Genomic DNA, 19,534 nt, shown 5'->3' on the forward strand with positions numbered 1-19,534 from the left:
GAAAGGAGAGGGAAATGGGTGATGATACCTACATACTTCTCCCAATGCCATCTCACCCACCCGTCCATTATGTGTAGGGGATCTCCCCTGCCAAACCCCGCTTATCCATTGTTCAAGGTGGTTGGGGGGTGGGGGTGGGGAATCTGTCTGTAAAGACCTTAAGAGATGCTTCAATGTATCCCTGTATCCAGATCATGATGCAAATAAGACACATGCCACCCACATTCTAGATCAGGTATGGACCAAAACAGACACTTGGAATTGCCCTCAAACATGCTGCAGTAACGTCTATAAAGGGAACTACCATGAAAATCAGTGAACTTAGTTATTCAGTGAGCATGAATCTAAGAAAAGGGATCAAGAGCCTGTATTCCCTGGTTACATCCTGCATAGCTTGTAACCCCCATGAATAGCCTTTCTTAATTGAAGTAAAAGATCCGAATTGGATAACACTAGGCTTTCAAACGAGGAAACGACAGTTTCAAACCAAGCCTTGACTCGTGGAATACAGCTTCAGTTCGCAACTCTGCCACCATGGCTTAAAACTTCATCCACGTGGTTGAAACTCTGCATTCCAAGGCCACCTTTGTCCCCCTCAGCTGACTGTTGACCTCAACTTCATGATACATGCCACAGACCCTTGTTTATTGTACATCTGAGTCTTTTTCCTTTGTAGTTGATGCATCCCCTGCAGGCTGATTTGCAGGGGCCCGATACTCGGTCTCTGGTCTCCGGCAAACCTTCCGTAATGGTACAATATCCTGCATCACGCAAGGATTGGCTGTAACATGAGGGAGCATATCCAAAGGGTAGAGAAAAATCAAAGGCAAATGAGACCACACCGTTGACCCGTCATGCTCATATTGCACTAGAAATCTGCATCTGCAACCCCTAATGTCATGCCTCCGCCTTTCTACCTCTAGCACATACGCGTCGTAGTAAAGTGCCTGCTCATTTCCTTCCTGAGTTTAATTGACAGGAAATCGTTGTCAGTTTACAGCATAGCATCATGATCTACAGAGAAATTGCCCACCCACAGTCATAACTTTGATGAGAATGCACACGAAAGCTTCCAAACTGTTTGGTCACAACCTAAACCACATCCAACAGTGTTAGGCATGCACACACATATCAATCAACCCATCTACCGTGTTTGAAGAACAACAAGCTAATACTATGTCTGACTGACCATTCAGGAAGCATGAAACATGTCCTTCCTGTAGTTGGCGTAGTTAAAAACTTGGACCTAAGGAGGCTCAAACCAAGCGATAAAATTCATGACTGGAAGATTAATTTGATTAACATGAGCTTAAACAATAACAGACTAATCATGATAAATAACTCACAATTCTTCCCATAGATTTCAAGAGCCAAGGTACAACCAAACTTCTAGGATCCTTCTAGAGCTCATCCACCTCCTTGACCTTCATAAATGCATATTTATCCATACAACTCATCTACACCTATTGACCATATTCTAGATTTCTTCTTTCACCTTTTCTTCTTTTACATTTGACCAATCAAATCAACCTTTGAACCAACGAACAATACAAGAATGTAGGAGATCCGTTGCCTCCCCTCACACCAAACTAGGAGAACACACACCTCCCCTTAAATACACAACATGAGCGAGCTCCTGCCACTCCAACACACATAGACCTGATATTTCAACCTCTCCCCTTTGGGGATGTGTGTTCCTCGATATGCGGACTCCTACCCCTAAATCTCCACCACCAGGGGGGGGCCATAGGAACACCTTACCCTGAGGTAGGATCACACACCAAGGCTAGGTGCTAATGTCTCCCATCTTGGGAGAACAACTCCACATCATTGTGTATCTGCACTGCATCTTGAGGAACAACACATCCTCAACCTTCATTTTCATAGACAAAATGATTTACGTCTTTTTTTTCCAAGAAAAAGATCCTTCTATTAGTTACCAAGAAAACGGTCAACTTGGCTAAGTACAAAAGGGGAAACACTAGTCAAGATGAACAAAGGGGGAGGATGCACTTCTCCTCCAACTGACCGCTCTAGGAGGAGAAGGCTATCTCATACAAAGGGGGGGGAGGGGGGGGGGAATGCCCACACAAGTGGTCTTTAATGCCAAGTGGGCTCGCCACCTCTATCTGCAAGAAAGGGACCGTGCCGCCAAATCTTGAGGAAGGCCTCCCGACACTTCCTCATGCAGTCTAAGCTGCCCTCACTGACTACGAATGATATCGAGCCAAATGCTCCGGATAGACTTCGCTGCTGGGGTGAGGGTGTCTTCTATGGCTTCGCTGCATCGAGCTCTCCATATATGTCACGCGGCTATACTACTGCAAATCTCCGATCTCTGGCAAGAACCTAGCATCCAATGACCAGAAGGCCATGCTGGAACTAGCGCAATGGAAATATGAAGGTGAGAGACCTAAAGGGCCACCTCCCTCCTCATACGACTTGATGATCGCGGCTTCAGTGGCACAAGCAACAGTGCCCCACATGACAATATGGGCAGGAGCCCGATCCATAGTGAAAATGCACAGGATTCTCTGCCAGACCTGCAGGGCCTTTGGGCAATCCCAAAGACAATGACACTAAGACACCTTGGGATGGCCACACCTCTGATATAATGCTGGTCTGCCAAATGGCCAACCAAGTGCCAAATGCTAAGCTCCTATGTGCTAGCTGCCACATGAAAAGAGTGATCTTCGGCGGCCGAAATCTGTCCCATAGCAACTTCCAGAAATCTACGAGAAAATGCCGTGGAGGCCCTGAAACTGCCAATGTGTTGTTGCTGCTGGAGTGTCCTCCACCTCTGACATTTGAATCCTGTAGCCCAACTGAGCACTGTAAGCAAAGAAGGGGGTACCAAGCGAATCCTCTCTGTCCTCTGGATCCTGCCATGTCCACTCTCCCAGGTCCCACTGGAGACTCGTAATAGGCTGGCCCTCCCACATCCATAGCTACCAAAGTCTCTCTCTGGCCACCTTGGTTGGTGGAGGGTCAATGTGCCACTCATGTGCATGAACACTAATCACCCTCACCCTCTGCAAGGTACATCCCCTGAGGTCCTCTAAAGGGTTCTCTGATCTCTCCAGTCTGCCACCATGAAGCCCAATAGAGAACGTGAGTCGAGTGGATCACTCGTTTGCGCCATGAACTGCCAAGGGTATACCATGCCTGGTGAACACTCCCAGCCACTGTGGAGGAGAAGGATCCAGTATCGGGACTAGCCACTCCAAAAATCTCAATCACCTCGGCGAATCTCTAGAGGCTCCCCTCGGCCCCTGATAGGTATGCTATTGTGTCATCGGCGAACTCGGAATCAAGAAGCTCCTCCTGCACTCGGATGGGGGGACAGTCCCTGAAGTTTGGTCTCCTAGCCGGGGAGAAAACTGCTCATGGCCTCAATGACGAACAAGAAAAGATAAGGTGCTAAAGGGCACCCTTTCCGGACTGAGCATGAAAGCGGAAATCTGTCACCTCTAGCACCTTGAATAAGAACCTCGCTCTAACCGGAGGGGGGACCCGCAACAATAGACACACACATTAAATACCAAACAGAGCTATGAAACACAGCAAAAGAAACCACAAAAAAATAGCGACACTGCACTGAGCTAGAACGGCCGGCCCCCGTAGGAACTTCTCTATTCAAATAGAAGCTTTTACAAGAAACCAAGGTGCTGGTGCAAACTTGCACCGGATTTTCCATCAGCAAAACTCTTGCCCAGATATCTATCCAACGCTAAGATAAAAACAGCACCAAAACCTGTCCAAAAACAGTCACAAAACAGCCACATAAACACGGCCAGAATAGAGAGAAGAAACCAGCAGATGTATGGCCAGTTCTGTACGGCCTCTTCTGTAGAAAACAGGCTGAGGACAGCCAGCAGATAAGAGGGCAGTGGTACTGCCATCACAAGGAACACCTCCAGTCAACTGTACGGCCAGCACACAGAAAGAAGGAGAGAATCTGCACTCTACGGCCAGCACCTAAAGATCACCAGCTGCGCTTGCTGTACAGCCAGTTCTGTAGGAGAGAGAGAAAGAACTGTATGGCCAGCGCTGAGAAGAGATGGAGAGTGAGAGAGAGCAGCCGACCAGGGGATAAGCGCCTGGGCTTGCCCCAAAACACTGATCAAGACTGGTGAAGGGACCAAATGGTGACATCCCCATCTGTCTTATAAAACAGTTGTCCACAACTGTGTAAGCCTGATAGCACTAAAATACTCTTCAAGTATAGCAAATATTTTGCAATCTATAGCATTTCATAATCCAAGCATTAAAGCCATAAATCTAGATCCATGATCCGAAATCAGATATAGGCACAAGAGCCAACCGTATCGAAAAACAAACTTTAGCCATATTTTGAGTCAACAACTCTAATAATATCCAGACACAAGCACAAAAGCCAACTGTGTCGAAAAAGAAACTTTAGCCATATCCCGAGTCTACAACTCTAATTATATGCAGACACAGGTGCAAGAGCCAACCGTGTCCCAAATATTCATAAATCATATCCCAAGTCAACAACTCTGATATTAACCAAACACAGGCACAAGAGCCAACCATGTCCCAAATGTTCATAAATCATATGCCGAGTCAACAACTCTGATATTAACCAAACACAGGCACAAGAGCCAACCGTGTCCCAAATATTCATAAATCATAAGTAGCTTTAAGTACCTCTAAACAGAAAATAAGCAGAATACATAGCCACAAAACATCTTGGCATGCCATTGGACTACATAAGAGCATGGTGACGAGATATTTCTTTTGACTTCATGACGAACCTGGCAAAGAAAAGCTAAGTATACTTTGAGTTTTACAAAGTTGATGCTTTTTGCAGTTTATTCCAAGTGTTTTTGGACACTCAACCATTGTATGCCTGTACAAGGAGAATTGTGTTGTTTGTTTGCCTTAAACTGTTTTAGGTAAATAGTATTAATGGTTGAAAAGCCAGGTTTATGTCGAAGGACTATGGATTATATTTTTGGCATATCTTTGCTCAAGGATTTATACATATACAAAGGTTTGGCGCATCTATATGGTTATCATTCTCTCACTAATTCTTGGGCTTTATTTACAATTCTATGGCTTCACTTTACTAGGATGGAGTATGTTTTGCTCGCTTCGTGTTCTATGGGATGCAGTTGATATCTTATGGATCGAGGATTTTTCTATGGAATTCTATCATCGGCCAAAATGCCTGTAAAACTATCTATCAAAGACATACTTATGGAGAACCGGGATCTCTATGCCTGTGATTCATTCTTATGTTAATCTTGGGCATGTGTATGGATCTTGTGGTAGCATATGCCACTTGGAGGCCAACGACATGATAGGATTGCTTTTGGAATCTCTGGTATGTACGGACACTGTAGTGTTGGGGCCTAGATTCATGGTCTGTACAGGTGCCTGTGCCTTGGGGCCAACATTGATTCACGGTCTGGACGGGTGTTTCTATCTGGGGCTTTTATATATCTTTGGTCTGGACAGGTGTTTCTACCTGGGGCCTGCACATATCTTTGGTCTACACATGCATTTATACCTAGGGTCTGTAATGGATTTTATGGACATGTGAAGCATGTTTAGGCTTGGGCATGCGTATGGATCATAGGAGTGGTATCCATAAGATATCTTGAGATGTATCTCCAAATAGCTTGCTCATAAACTTGATTTATAATCCACAATAATCCATATGGAAAGAGTGTTGAACACAGGCACATAAAACCAACTCCATACTTCAAGGATAAATTTTGTGAATCAATAAATCCTTAGTCCAAGCTGTCTACTACCCATGTCTTGACACATGACTATTTTCATAAAATTGTTGGTCAGTGTGGTCCCCACTTAGGATCTTTTCTCTCTTTCTCATTGTTGGAAGGAAGCCTCTACTTCCGAGAAAGCCTATGCTCTGATACCACTATAACCGGAGGGGGGACCTGGAACAGTAGACAGACACATCAAATACCAAACAGAGCTATGAAACACAGCAGAAGAAACCACAATAAAATAGCGACACCACACTAAGCCGGAACGGCCGGCCCCCCGTAGGAACTTCTATATTCAAATAGAAGCTTTTACAAGAAACCAAGGTGCAGGTGCAAACTTGCACCGGATTTTCCACAAAGCATCAACAGAACTCTTGCCCAAATATCTATCTGGTGCCAAGATAAAAACAGCACCAAAACCTGTCCAAAACAGTCTCAAAACAGCCACATAATCAGCCCCAAACACGGCCAGAATAGAGAGAAGAAACCAGCAGCTGTACGGCCTCTTATGTAGAAAACAGGCTGAGGACAGCCAGCAGATAAGACGGCAGCGCTGCTGCTGTACGGCAATCACAAGAAACACCTTCAGTCAGCTGTACCGCCAGTGCGCAGAAAGGAGAATCTACACTGTACGGCCAGCACTTGAAGACCACCAGCTACACCTGCTGTATGGCCAGTTCTGTAGGAGAGAGAGAGAGAGAGAGAGAGAGAGAGAAAGAACCGTACGGCCAGCGCTGAGAAGAGATGGAGAGAGAGAGAGAGACAGCAGCCAGCCAAGGGATATGCACCTGGTGATCAAAACACCCCCTTCCTTGCTTTTATAAAGTCGGCCAGGCCCTACTTTTGGCCTTGTGCTTTTCTATTTTGCCAAAAGTGGCTGCGTTGGCCCAAAATACCTGCTTTTCAGCTTTTCCCAGCTTGTAGCCCAAGTTTTGTCTAGGCGCCTCCTTTCGTCCAGGGATCCCTGCCTAAAATAATAATATGTCCAGCCTGTCATTAATAATGTGTGAACACACTAACGTATAAACATTATAAGTCACTTTGATGAATAAAATCCCATGGTGCTCATGCTGTGTGGCCATCTTTCAGGCAAAATTTTGCTAGTGAATGCTTCACCTTTCTTATGTGGAAAATCCCCGTTCTCACGTTGGTTTTGTTCCATGTATGGGCTTGCCCCGAAACACTAATCAAGACTGGTTAAGGGACCAAATGGTGACACTGGCCGAGCAAAGTCCCGATACACCTCGGACCCACTCCTCCGGAAAACCCATCTTGCACATCGTCCCCTCCAAGGGGACAAAACTGGAAGATGTTCAAGAGAAAAAAACAAAAAGAGGAAAATATGGCCAAAGAGGTGTGCCTTTGCCTATCGAGACTTTTTTTAGGCTCCCTTTTTTGGGTTATTTTTTAATGTCTTCCAAGATGGTTTTCAAGTGACATGCTTTAAAAATTTTAAAAACTTTTATCAGCCTGGGCCTATCGAAAGATGGTTTTCAGGCCTAGCTTGGAGATAAAGCTTGAGTCTGGCTCCATTCACTAGAGGAAGGCGCTCATTGGACAAGGTGCACAATTGCACATCGTCTTGTGGCAAGATCTCTTGAACTTGGTAAGGTCCTCCCCATGCACACGCCAACTTCTTGGCTCGTTTAAGGTACCGAGCCTGGTAGAGGAGCACCAAGTCACCTTGAGAAAATCAAGGGTGACGTAAATGATGATCGTGCCATGCCTTGCGTCTCTACTGCTCTGCTTCCAAGGCCAAGTTGGCAAGGGCACAGGATTCTTCCAAGACAGAAAGACGGGTGATCGAGGAGGAATGAGAGGCTCCAAAGAGAGACACATGTGGGGTGTCGACCCTGATGGAGCCATGGTTACACTCAAAAGGGGAGATTGCTTTAAGCCCAGAGGCCAACTGGAAGGGGCTATGTGGAGTAGTGGCTTTATAAGCAGTGTGATATGCTCAGGTGTGCCTAGAGGAGCATCCGGCCATTGCTTGGGATGCTGATGAGACAAGCCTTGCGAAGAAGATGACATAGCACTTTATTGGTGCTCTATGCTTGACCATTGGCCCGAGGGTAATAGGCACATGATTTTGAGTGAAAAACGGAGGGTGGTGATGATTTCATTGCCAAAATAGGAGCCCCGATCATTGCAAGGGACAACCAAAGCTAGTAAGGATGTGCTCATAGAGAAATCTAGCTACTATGGAGACGGTGGCATTATTGGTGGCATGTGCTTCCACCCACTTGGTGGCATAATCAATAATGACAAGGATGTAGCAAAATCTGCTTGGATGTGACATGTGAGGGATTGATCTTAGTAATCACAAAATTAGGCTAACTAAAGTTCACTTAATGATGCTTAAGAGATAGACAAATAGTGTCAATGCAATGCAATGCAGCTATATTGGACGAATGGGTTACAATGAGATCTAAATAGATCTATGATGCTATCCTAGATGAAGATCCTTGTAACAATGTAGCTTGGTTGAACACAATGCTAATCAATACACTTAAATACACTAAGATTTCATGGACACTTGCTCAAATACAAGAAGTAATTTGCTGAATTGACAAGAGACACACAATGAGCCGGAACGGCCGACCCCTCCCTCAAATAAAGTATATTGATCTTGGGAGAATCAAGTACATAGTGTCATGGGCATTTCTGACCAAATTTCCATACCAATGCATATGAATACAGTATTGCAAACAAGTGGTTGTCAATGTAGACTTGCAACCCACACTACCGTCTCAAGTGCCCATGTTGCATTTCTTTGCGACAAAAGTCTTCAAGAGGATGAGGGAAACCTTGGGAAAGCTTCCCCTATGGTTCAACTTGAGAAAGAAGGACTTCAGTAAAAAGACCAAAAATTACAGCGATAAAGAGAGCTATTTTGCTGAATTTCAGTGGGAGTGTGTAGGAGAGTGATTAGCATCCGAACACACTCTTGGAAGCTTGAGAAACACCTTAGCAAGCTTGGAAATGGAGTTGGGAAGGAGAAAAGTGCAAAAAATGCAGCCCAATAGCCCTCATGAAGGAGGCACCTATCTCTAGAGAGAGGAGGAGTGAGGTGGTGAGTTGTCCAATGTAGGTGGCAGGCAGGTACTTTGTGGAGCACGCTAGAGTGGACACATGGCTGGTTACTCCCTTTGTACAAAGGAAATAAGGTATGGGCAGTGGACATTGGGTTTTGTCCACCCCGGGACATCAGTGTGTCTGAACACCGGGCTAGTCATAATTTATAAGTGAGTTTTGGTCGCCCAAAACTTAATGAAGTGTGTACACACTCACTTATAAATTAGTGCTAACTTCTAAGGCTAGGTTTATTACCACCTGTCACATGCCACATAACCATGTCAGTAGACAGTTTCACACGCACGGTTCGCGGACGGGCATCCCCTTACCCGGAACTACACATTGGTCAAGCAAGCATGAAAAAAGCATGCAATTTCAATTGCAAAAAGCAAGCACATAAAAGATGCTACGCAATGCACCATTGGTATGGACAATCCCCGTTCATGAGACTATACCAAAATAGACGTGCTCCAGGCAAGTACACTGTTGGGGTAAAGGCACTATGCCCACCCTTATAGTGTGTACAAGCCCATAAGTTATAGTACATAGTACACTTAGTACATTTAATGTACTAAGTGCACTATGTGTACTAGTGCAATATACATGTGTGATAGGGGAGTCACACACTCATATCATGAGTTGACTTATTCTCACAACTCTCTCTCTCTCTCCCTTGCTTCTCTGTGTATGTCTCCCACATGAACATCTAACCCTAATTCCATCTCTCCCACACAACTGGTATCAGAGCTGGTGCCCTTCGAATCTCTGTGCAGTAGCAATCGGCTTAGGAAGGTAGCCAGCACTCGTGAAGAGCCTTCGTGCTCGGTCTAGGGCTGGGCGAGCACGTGGTCTAGTGCTGGGCGCAACCTGTGTGTGAAGAGGCCAGAAACGACCAGCAAGCAGCGCAGCAGGTAGCCTACGCTGCCCAACAAGCAGCAGCCACGCTGCCCAGCTATTCAGGCGTAGCCAGGCGCCTACAGCAGCCAGGCGTCGAGCGTGGAGCGAGCGCTAGGCGAAGGCAGGCGGACACGTAGGCTGACTGCTGGGCGTGAGCGAAGGCGGGCGTTGAATCATTCGCGCGGCGAGCTTAGTCAGGGCGAGTGATGCGAACAATACCAGGTTGTTGCCTGTAATCCCAGCAGCGCACGCGCAGCAGGAAGCGCATCACGTCAGACTTGCTCCGACTGCTTCTTCCGCCATAGCTCCTCCAGGTATTTGTAAGCCCCCATGGACTCGCTGCTGCTCAACTAGACCGCAGCCCTGCTACTCGCTTGCAAAAGAGTACTCCATCAGGGAGTAAGAGCTAGACGGCTGCAGGGTGGCCAACCATCCATACACGAATTCTGCAGCACGCCTGAAGAGCCCTCCAACAGCATCAGATTTCTGCAGATCAGCAGCAAATTCAGCACACCCCCTTTCCTGCAACAAAATTCAGAAATTACAAGGTATCTTGCTTCAATTTTTTTTTGGGATTTGCAATTAGGCAGGTCAATCATCAATTGAGCAGGTACAGGTGCCAAATTGCTCAATTTTTGAGCAAAATTGGCAAAATTGGGTGACATTGGTCACAATCAAGATCAATTTGCAGAAAATTGGTCACAATCACGATCAATTTGCAGGAAATTGGATGTCGAAATTTGGGGCCTTTGATGTAATTGTGCAATTAAGCACTCATACATGCTGTATGATGTGAGAAATCGCACATTTGGGCAAATTTGCGGCAAATTGCAGTGCAAATCAAGGGGCTTTTGTGCCGATTTGGTTGATTTGCATGCAGGCACTCGCAGTTGATGCTGTGGATAATGTGTTGATGCCTTACAAGCACTCAATGTGCCTGTAAATCAAAGGGCTTTCATTATTTGGATGTATATGTGGCCAGGGGGAAGCATCGTGAACACTCTGGATGCCTTCATGTGCGTCAATGTACCATGTATGATCAGCAATTGATCTTAAATCAAGGGGCTTTTCAAGTTCGTATGCTTGTTGAGCTTGGCAAAGCAGCAGGCAAGACATTTATGCCTTGAATCCTCAAAAATCAGCTTGCAGTCAAGGGGCTTTTGCCCAATTTCTGTTCGGGACTGTTGTATGCAGTGTACGGGACTGTAAAAGTCTGATTTTCACTCATTTGGACAGCCAGGAGAGCATTTATTGCTATTGTACCTGCTGGTACAGATTTGGCACAGCTTTGTGCAAGTTTTGGCATGGCTGTACACTGATTTGAGTGAGGAAAAGGTTCAATTTCAGCTGCTGTACTTGCCGGTACAGGTTTGGTACATCATTGGTGAGCACTTGGTACTCCTGTACAGTACTTTGGAAGGGCAACAGAGCACATTTAAGGTGCTGTCCAAAATCTGCACAGCAACCAGATTTTGGTGATTCCATCACAAACAGTGGGAGAAAAGTTGCATTCTTGCTTCCGCAGTGGGAGATAAAGCTTGGGAGAACAACTGGGAGCACTTTGTGTGCTTCTGGTGCAGTGTTTGCACATTTTGCAGGGAGTCAGGCATTGACAGGTTGCATTTTGCTATGGCAACCACAGGTGAGAGCTCTTCATTGCTTCATATCAAGAAGCTTGAAGGCTCGCATAATTATGATATTTGGCAAACCCAGTGCTACAATGTGTTGCTCCAGAAAAAGCAGCACAAGCCTATCAAAGAAAGGGGTGTAATGCCCGCTTCTCTTACTGCTGAAGAATGGGAAGATATGGATGAGCTGGCAAGATCTACTATCATGTTGTCTGTGTCAGACTCGTTACTTTTCAGCATTCGTGAAGAGAAGACAGCTTGGGGAATGTGGCAGAGACTGCAGGACTTGTATGCCCAGCAAAGTGCCTCAAGCAAAGTGTATTGGTTGAAGAAACTCATAGGTCTTCAGATGAAGGAAGGGGCGTCTATGACAGCCCATCTAAATGAGTTTAATGGTATTGTCAGCCAGGTCATTAATCAAAAGTTGGCAATGGACGATGAGTTCAAAGCCACTTTTCTGTTATGCACTTTGCCAGAGAGTTGGGACACATTCAGGACAGCCACTAGCAATTCGCATGCTATGCTGTCATATGCAGATGTTGAGGGTGCTCTTCTTCAAGAAGAGATGAACAGGAAAAACAACTCTGTTGGAAAGTCCAATGCAATGAATGCACGTGGGAGATCCCAGCAAAGGGGAAAAAGCCAAGAAAGGGGAAGGAGCAAGTCTCGTGGCAGAGGTGATGTGAGGCTTGTATTTTCAGATGGTTCACAGCTTATGCTCCATGATGTCAGGCATGTGCCTGAGATCAAGAAGAATCTGCTTTCTACTGGACAGCTTGATGATGCTGATTATGTTACCACATTTAGTAGTGGAAAGTGGAAAATTAGTAAGGGCTCACTGGTTGTTGCCAGAGGCTCTAAGGTGGACACTCTTTACTTTATGCATGCAGGTGTTTGTCACCATGCTAATGTAAATGCAACCGAGCTGCCGGAAATTTCTATGTGGCATAGCCGGTTGGGACACATGAGTGTCAAAGGAATGGAGCAATTGTCTCGTTTGGGTTACTTGCCTTCTCTAAAGTTTTCAAGTTTTCAGTTTTGTGAGCATTGTATATATGGTAGGCAACTACAATGCCCCCACAAGAAAGCTCTTGGACAGAAAGATGCTCAGTTAGAGCTTGTGCATACAGATGTATGTGAGATGCCTCAGCTTTCTTTGGGAGGGGCAAAATATTTTGTGTCTTTTATTGATGATGCCACACGTAAGGTGTGGGTTTATCCTCTTCGTTTGAAGAGTGATACATTCTCAGTGTTTCAGAAGTTTGTTGCTCTTGTTGAGAATCAAACTGGCAAAACACTGAAGGCTTTGCGTTCCGACAATGGTGGAGAGTACATGTCCAAACAGTTTCAGGACTTTTGTGATGCTAAAGGCATCAAGAGGGAGCTCTCTACTCCTTATGATCCTCCACAAAACGGGACAGCAGAGAGAATGAACAGGACCATACAAGAGAAGGTCCGTTCTATGTTGTCACATGCTGCATTACCTCATGGTTTTTGGGCTGAAGCTGTTATGACAGCCGTTCACCTTATAAATAGGTCACCTAACACGAGGCTTGGTGGGAAAGTGCCAGAGGAAGTATGGACAGGGAAGCCTCCGTCATACAAGCACTTGAGAGTGTTTGGTTGCGTTGCGTACGTGCACATACGCAGGGAAATGCGCACCAAACTTGATCCTAAGTCTCACAAATGCATATTCCTAGGATATGGTGACAAAGGTGAAATGGGGTATAGACTTTGGGATCCCGTGAATAGAAAGATTATACGCAGCAATGATGTCATTTTTTATGAAACATGCATGTATAAGGAGCCTGCAAGGCAACAGGAGCCTGGCAGAGTCATCTTTGATGATGATGGACATCATGGACAACAACCAAGGGCTGTAAATCAGCCATTACAGCAGCAAAACCAGCCCTTAAATGGTGCTGAAAATGGTCCAAATGGACAGCCAGAGATGGCAGAAGATATCCCTATGGATATACCACAGTTAGAGGCAATACCGGGCATGATATTTCAGCCTTATGGCATGGAACAGGAGCCACCAATGGGTGATATGCAGGCTGGACAGCAACCTGCAAATGATGGTCATTGGGTACGGAGGTCCACAAGACCCTCCAGAGCCCCTGACAGGTTTGTTCCAGGGGTTGACTACTTGATGCTTACTGACTGTGGGGAGCCCTCATGTTATAAGGAGGCTTTACAGAGGGCAGTCAAGGCTCTTTGGAAGCATGCCATGAAGTCAGAGATGGATTCTCTGCATAAAAATGGAACTTGGAAGTTGGTGCATTTGCCTGCAGGCAAGAAGGTTTTGCCATGCAAGTGGGTATACAGGCTCAAAGTTGCACCAGATGCAAAGCCAAGATACAAAGCCAGGCTAGTGGCTAAGGGCTTCAAGCAGGAATATAGTGTGGACTTTGATGAGATCTTCTCTCCAGTGGTCAAAATGACCACACTTAGAGCTGTGTTAGCTTTGGTTGCGCATGATGATCTGGACTTGATTCAGATGGATGTGAAGACTGCTTTTCTTCACGGTGATCTCCATGAGGAGATATATATGCAACAGCCAGAGGGTTATGCAGTGAGTGGAAAGGAGAAGCTTGTATGCAAGCTGAAAAAGAGTCTTTATGGGCTCAAACAGGCACCAAGAGAATGGTATCATAAATTTGATACATTCATGAAATCCCAGAAATTTAGGAGAAGTGACATAGATCACTGCTTATACACAAAGAAAGCTTTGGATGGCAGTCTATTGATCCTCATCTTGTATGTTGATGATATGTTGATTGCCGGGAAATCTCGTAAAGAGATGGATGCCTTGAAGCAGAGGCTGCATCAAACCTTTAATATGAAGGATTTGGGTGATGCAAATCACATTTTGGGTATGCGGATACTTCGGGACAGAAATCAGCATGTGTTGTATTTGTCTCAGAAGGAATATATTGGCAAAGTTTTGCAGAGGTTCAATATGGACGGGGGGAAGAAAACTAGTACTCCTTTGCCTCCATATGTGAAACTCAGTGCTATGGACAGCCCACAGTCGGATAGAGACAGGGCTGATATGGCCAAGGTTCTGTATGCTTCAGCTTGTGGCAGTCTCATGTATGCCATGGTTGCTACTAGGCCGGACATTGCATTTGCAGTGGGAGTGGTTTCTAGATACATGGCCAACCCTGGCAAGAAGCATTGGGAAGCAGTGAAAGGTGTCATGAGATACCTGAAGGGCACACAGGATATGTGCATTTGTTTTGGCGAACAGGATGCATTAGTGCATGGCTACACGGATTCACAGGAGGTGCTGTGTCATGGATATCCAGGATGCAGAAGTGCACTGCCTTATCTACTACAGAGGCCGAGTATATTGCAGCCACAGAGGCTTGCAAGAAGGCATTATGGCTATCTCAGTTAGTGGTTGAATTGGGCTATACAGGGGATATTCCATTGTTGCATTGTGACAGTCAGAGTGCCATTCAGTTGGCAAAGAACCCTGTTTTTCATGCAAAGACGAAGCATGTGGATGTGAAGTATCACTTCATCAGAGAGGTGATAGAGAACAAGCAAATTCAGCTTGTTAAGATTCATACGGATGACAACCCAGCTGATCTGTTGACAAAGAGTTTGCCTCCAGAGCGGTTTGCTCATTGCAGACACTTGTGATGGGCATTGGATGAGGCCAGTTTCAGCCTTGATATGGCCTTGTATATTATCATGTACATGCTGATTTTTTCTTTTCCTTTACTTAAGGGCACTTTGCCTTTAAGTGGGAGGTTGTTGGGGTAAAGGCACTATGCCCACCCTTATAGTGTGTACAAGCCCATAAGTTATAGTACATAGTACACTTAGTACATTTAATGTACTAAGTGCACTATGTGTACTAGTGCAATATACATGTGTGATAGGGGAGTCACACACTCATATCATGAGTTGACTTATCCTCACAACTCTCTCTCTCTCTCCCTTGCTTCTCTGTGTATGTCTCCCACATGAACATCTAACCCTAATTCCATCTCTCCCACACATACACGAAGTACCAGACCCAATGGAACACCAATCCACCAGGCATTTATGGGCATGTAAAGGCACAAGTCCCAATGGAAAGCCAAGTCCACAGTATCACATGAGTGGCGGCATATACAACTGCCATGGACACCAGTCCAATGTACTACATGATGAGAAAGCATGGGTGGACCAATTAGGTGACCATATGGTGACATCCCCTCCCCAGAGTTGTCCGCAACTAAAAAGCATCCAAATATGTCTGAAGCACATGCGGGCAATCTCTGAAGAACTCTTCATCTACCCATTTAGCATCAATGGGAAGATAGTTCTTACACTTCACAAGGTAACGCCTGACAACTTTGCCTGCAGCAAGCTTGCGTTCCTTGTGATACACAATCTGCTCTGGCTGCAAGATCTTAAGCTCATCCACTTCTGGTGGATCCTCAATGACTGTTTCACTGGGCTCCGGCCCTACATATTTGCGAAGGAGACCCACATGAAAAGCATTGTGTATGTGCCAATGACTAGGTAATGCCAATCTGAAAGCCACTTCATTGATCTTCTTGATCACTCAAAAAGGCCCATAGTACCTGGTTGCAAGCTTAGGATATGCACCCTCTTTGCCAGGCCTCTTTGCAAGTCTTGCTTTCTCAAATTTCAGCAATACCCAATCCTTCCCTTTAACATCCAATTGCCTTTTTTGCTTGTCGGCAACCTTTTTATGCTTGTCTTGTCTTGTGACCTTGCAATGGCTGTCCGCACGTGAGTAAAAGCAATATCCAAGTCTCTTACATACTACAAATATCTCATCCTTTGTGCAAAGGATGGCACCTTACCATAAACAATCTCAAACGGGGCCTTTCCCGTAGATGCATGCACCGTGTTGTTGTTTGCGAATTCCACAAGCGGTAAGTACTTCTCCCAAGAAGACTTCTGATCCGCCACATAACATTTCAAGAGATCCAACACGGCTAAATTTGCAGCCTCACTTTGCCCATCCGTTTGAAGGTGATAAGCTGATGAGAAGTCCAATTTGGTACCCATGTTATCAAATAAGGCCCGCCAAAAGAGACTTGTAGTTCTGGGATCTCTTTTTTTTTTCCCGAGAAAAGATCCTTTCATTAGTTATATAAAAACGCCCGTAGGGCTACAAAAGATCCTCTCCTGCTCATAAGAAAACAAAGCAGAGATCCACATGAGAAAACAGAGCAGAGATCCAGTAGTCCTGGGATCTCTATCTCCCACAATGGACTTCAACATTCCATGATGCTTGAACACTTGTGCAAGATATATTTTAACCATATGCTCAGCTTTGATGGCCTTTTTGACCGGCAAGAAGTGAGCTTGCTTGCTAAACCTGTCCAAAATTGTTCAAATTGCATCATTACCCTGTTAGGTCCGTGGCAAGTCCATAATGAAATCCATTGTAATACTTTCCCATGGCTGCGTAGGAATAGGCAATGGCTGAAGCAAACCTGGTGCCTTTTGCCTATCAAATTTTACCTTTTGACAAGTGATACATGCACGTACATGTGCCTCTATGTCCTTTCGCGTACTTGGCCAAAAGAAATACCGCTCAATCATGTGCGTAGTAGGCATTATGCCTCTATGACCAGCATATGGAGGAGCATGGCACTCATCCAAAACCTTTTGCGGCTTGCCTCATGTCAGACACCACACATAGGCAATTATCTTTCATGAGATAACCTTCTTTGATCACATATGAGGCATGTGCATAACCAGCCATCAAATCAACCCAAATAGTGGCAAAATCAGCATCTGTATGATACAAATCACGCATGGCAGACAAGTCCCCATGAGAGGCAACCGAGATAGCTACTACATACGGCTTTCGTGACAATGCATCTGCCACTACATTCTTCTTTCCTGGAGTGTGTAAGATCTGAAAATGAAACATAGAGAGGAAATTGGCCATCCTCATATGCTTCTCTGACAACTTAGTTTGAATAAGAAAATACCTCAAACTCTGGTGATTTGTCTTCACAATGAAATCAGCCCCAAGAAGATAATGTTTCCATATAGTAAGTACATGAATTACAGCCAAGAGCTCTTTCTCATAAATGCCAAGAGATAGCTCTGCATCATGCAATCTATAGCTCTCATAAGCCACGGCATGTCCCTCTTGATTAAGGACAGCTCCTATGCAATTTCCAAATGCATCACATTCCACACTTAAAGACTTTTGCAAATCTGGAATGATCAACACTGGACCATGAGTAGTTGCATCTTTCAATTTGAGGAATGCATCCCTCTCTACATTGGTCCATTTGAATGTAGCCTTCTTCTTTGTCAAATCATGCAAAGTGCCGAATGAACTTGCGATAGTAAGAGCATAATCCAAGAAAACTACGGATCTCATGCACCGAACTCAATTCGGGCCAATTCCGAATTGCATCAATTTTTGCAGGATCCATCCGCAGTCCATCTTTGAACACAATATGTCCAAGATAATGTATCTCTGACAAGAAGAACTCACTCTTCTTTGCATTTATGAAGAGTTCATGCTTACAGAGTTCTTTAAAAACAATGGCCAAATGAGCTCTATGCTCTTCTTCGGTCTTCGAGAAGACTAGGATGTCATCAAAGAAGACATCTGTAAATTGTCTCTACCCACGGAATATGCGATCCATCATTCTATTGAATGTAGCCAGGGCATTCGTAAGACTAAAAGACATAACAAGATACTCATAAAGCCCAAATGCTGTCCTGAAAGCAGTTTTGTGTACATCCTCAGGCACTACACGCACTTGATGATACCCACTCTTGAGATCAATTCAGCTAAAGCATGCCGATTCATCCAACTTGTCAAGGATGTCGTCTATGCATGGAATCGAAAACCGATTCTTAATGTTAAGCTTATTCAAAGCTCTATAATCCACACACGTACGAAAGGATCCATCCTTCTTTTGAACCAAGAAGACAGGTGAACAATATGGAGAAGAGCTTGGCTGAACCAAACCCTTCTCAAGAAGCTCATTCACTTGCTTCATGATCTTCTCTTTTGGGATGCACTTCATAGTCACATGGGACGCGAAATGGGGACGGAAAAGATTGAGAATGGCCATTCCTTGTGACTATAGAGTGACATGGGACGAGAATGGAAACGGGAAGATGCTGCCATCCCCAACATTCCCGAGTCTAAAAATGCCCATTCCCTGTGACTATGATGCACTTACACGATAGGCTGGCCTATTAGGTGGTGAGCTACCCGGCACAAGATCAATGCGATGATCTTCCGGTCGTACGGGTGGCAACTCATTTGGTAACTCATCAGCAAAACAATCATTGTGGTCTTGCAAGAATTTCAACCTATCATTACTAAGAGTGTTTACATGTACATTATTTTCCTCAACATGATCTCGTATAAAAATCAAGTACGCAAAAACACTCTTTTTTATTACTTTCTTAATTTGTACATGAGATACAAGGGAAATGGTATCACTCTCTTCACCAACATCAATTACATGCTCTCGGCCTTTATGCATGAAGGTGATCCTGTTGGTCTTGTAAGCCTTGCACGGATCAATACGTGTATGCCAAGGCTTTCATCACAACCATTCAAAGGCGCCACAAGAAAATCCTCATGATCCACATAGCCTTGAATGTGTATTCGCAACTTGCCAAAAAGAGGCATGACCTGCACTTCTCTACCAACAAAGGCTGACTCAATGAATGATGGAATGAAAAATGATCTAAGGCTGGTTACCCTGTAACGCTCTGACACCAACGTGACATGTGAGGGATTGATCGTAGTAATCACAACCTTAGGCTAACTAAACTTCACTTAATGATGCTTAAGAGATAGACAAATAGTGTCAATGCAATGCAATGCAGCTATATTAGATTAATGGGTTACAATGAGATCTAAATAGATCTATGATATTGTCCTAGATGAAGATCCAATGCTGAGGTCCACCCTTCGATGCCGGCTTCCCTCTATGTAGGAGGTAGGAATGATGAAATATGTTCTGAATATGTTGGCTAAACTGCTGATCTGCTTCTCCCTTTCTCCATGGATGAGAAACGCTGAGGAGAGATGAGATCATGGATTGAATATGCTGCCTATGATGACTGTATGCTGAGTGAACTACTGTCCCGTTGACTTCCCTTGTCTCTTGGGAACGAAAACGCTAAAGAGAAGCTTGGATCTGATGCTGTCTG

General features: G+C 44.9%; 1 protein-coding gene across 1 annotated transcript in view; it reads right to left on the reverse strand.

The window, feature by feature from the left end:
• Positions 1-301: 301 nt before the first annotated feature.
• The window catches only part of LOC147627634 (protein SAWADEE HOMEODOMAIN HOMOLOG 2-like), a 55,370-nt gene continuing 36,137 nt past the window's right edge, over positions 302-19,534 (reverse strand). Inside the window, exons 8-9 of the mRNA XM_086814549.1 lie at positions 843-962; positions 302-761 (exon numbers count right to left, since the gene is read on the reverse strand). Of these exons, the coding sequence (XP_086670675.1) occupies positions 645-761; positions 843-962 (237 nt within the window). The 3' untranslated portion in view covers positions 302-644. The remainder of the gene's footprint in view (positions 762-842; positions 963-19,534) is intronic.

This window comes from Cibotium barometz, chromosome 20, assembly GCF_041138505.1.
Source record: "Cibotium barometz isolate CiBa-2024 chromosome 20, ASM4113850v1, whole genome shotgun sequence".
NCBI lineage: Eukaryota > Viridiplantae > Streptophyta > Polypodiopsida > Cyatheales > Cibotiaceae > Cibotium > Cibotium barometz.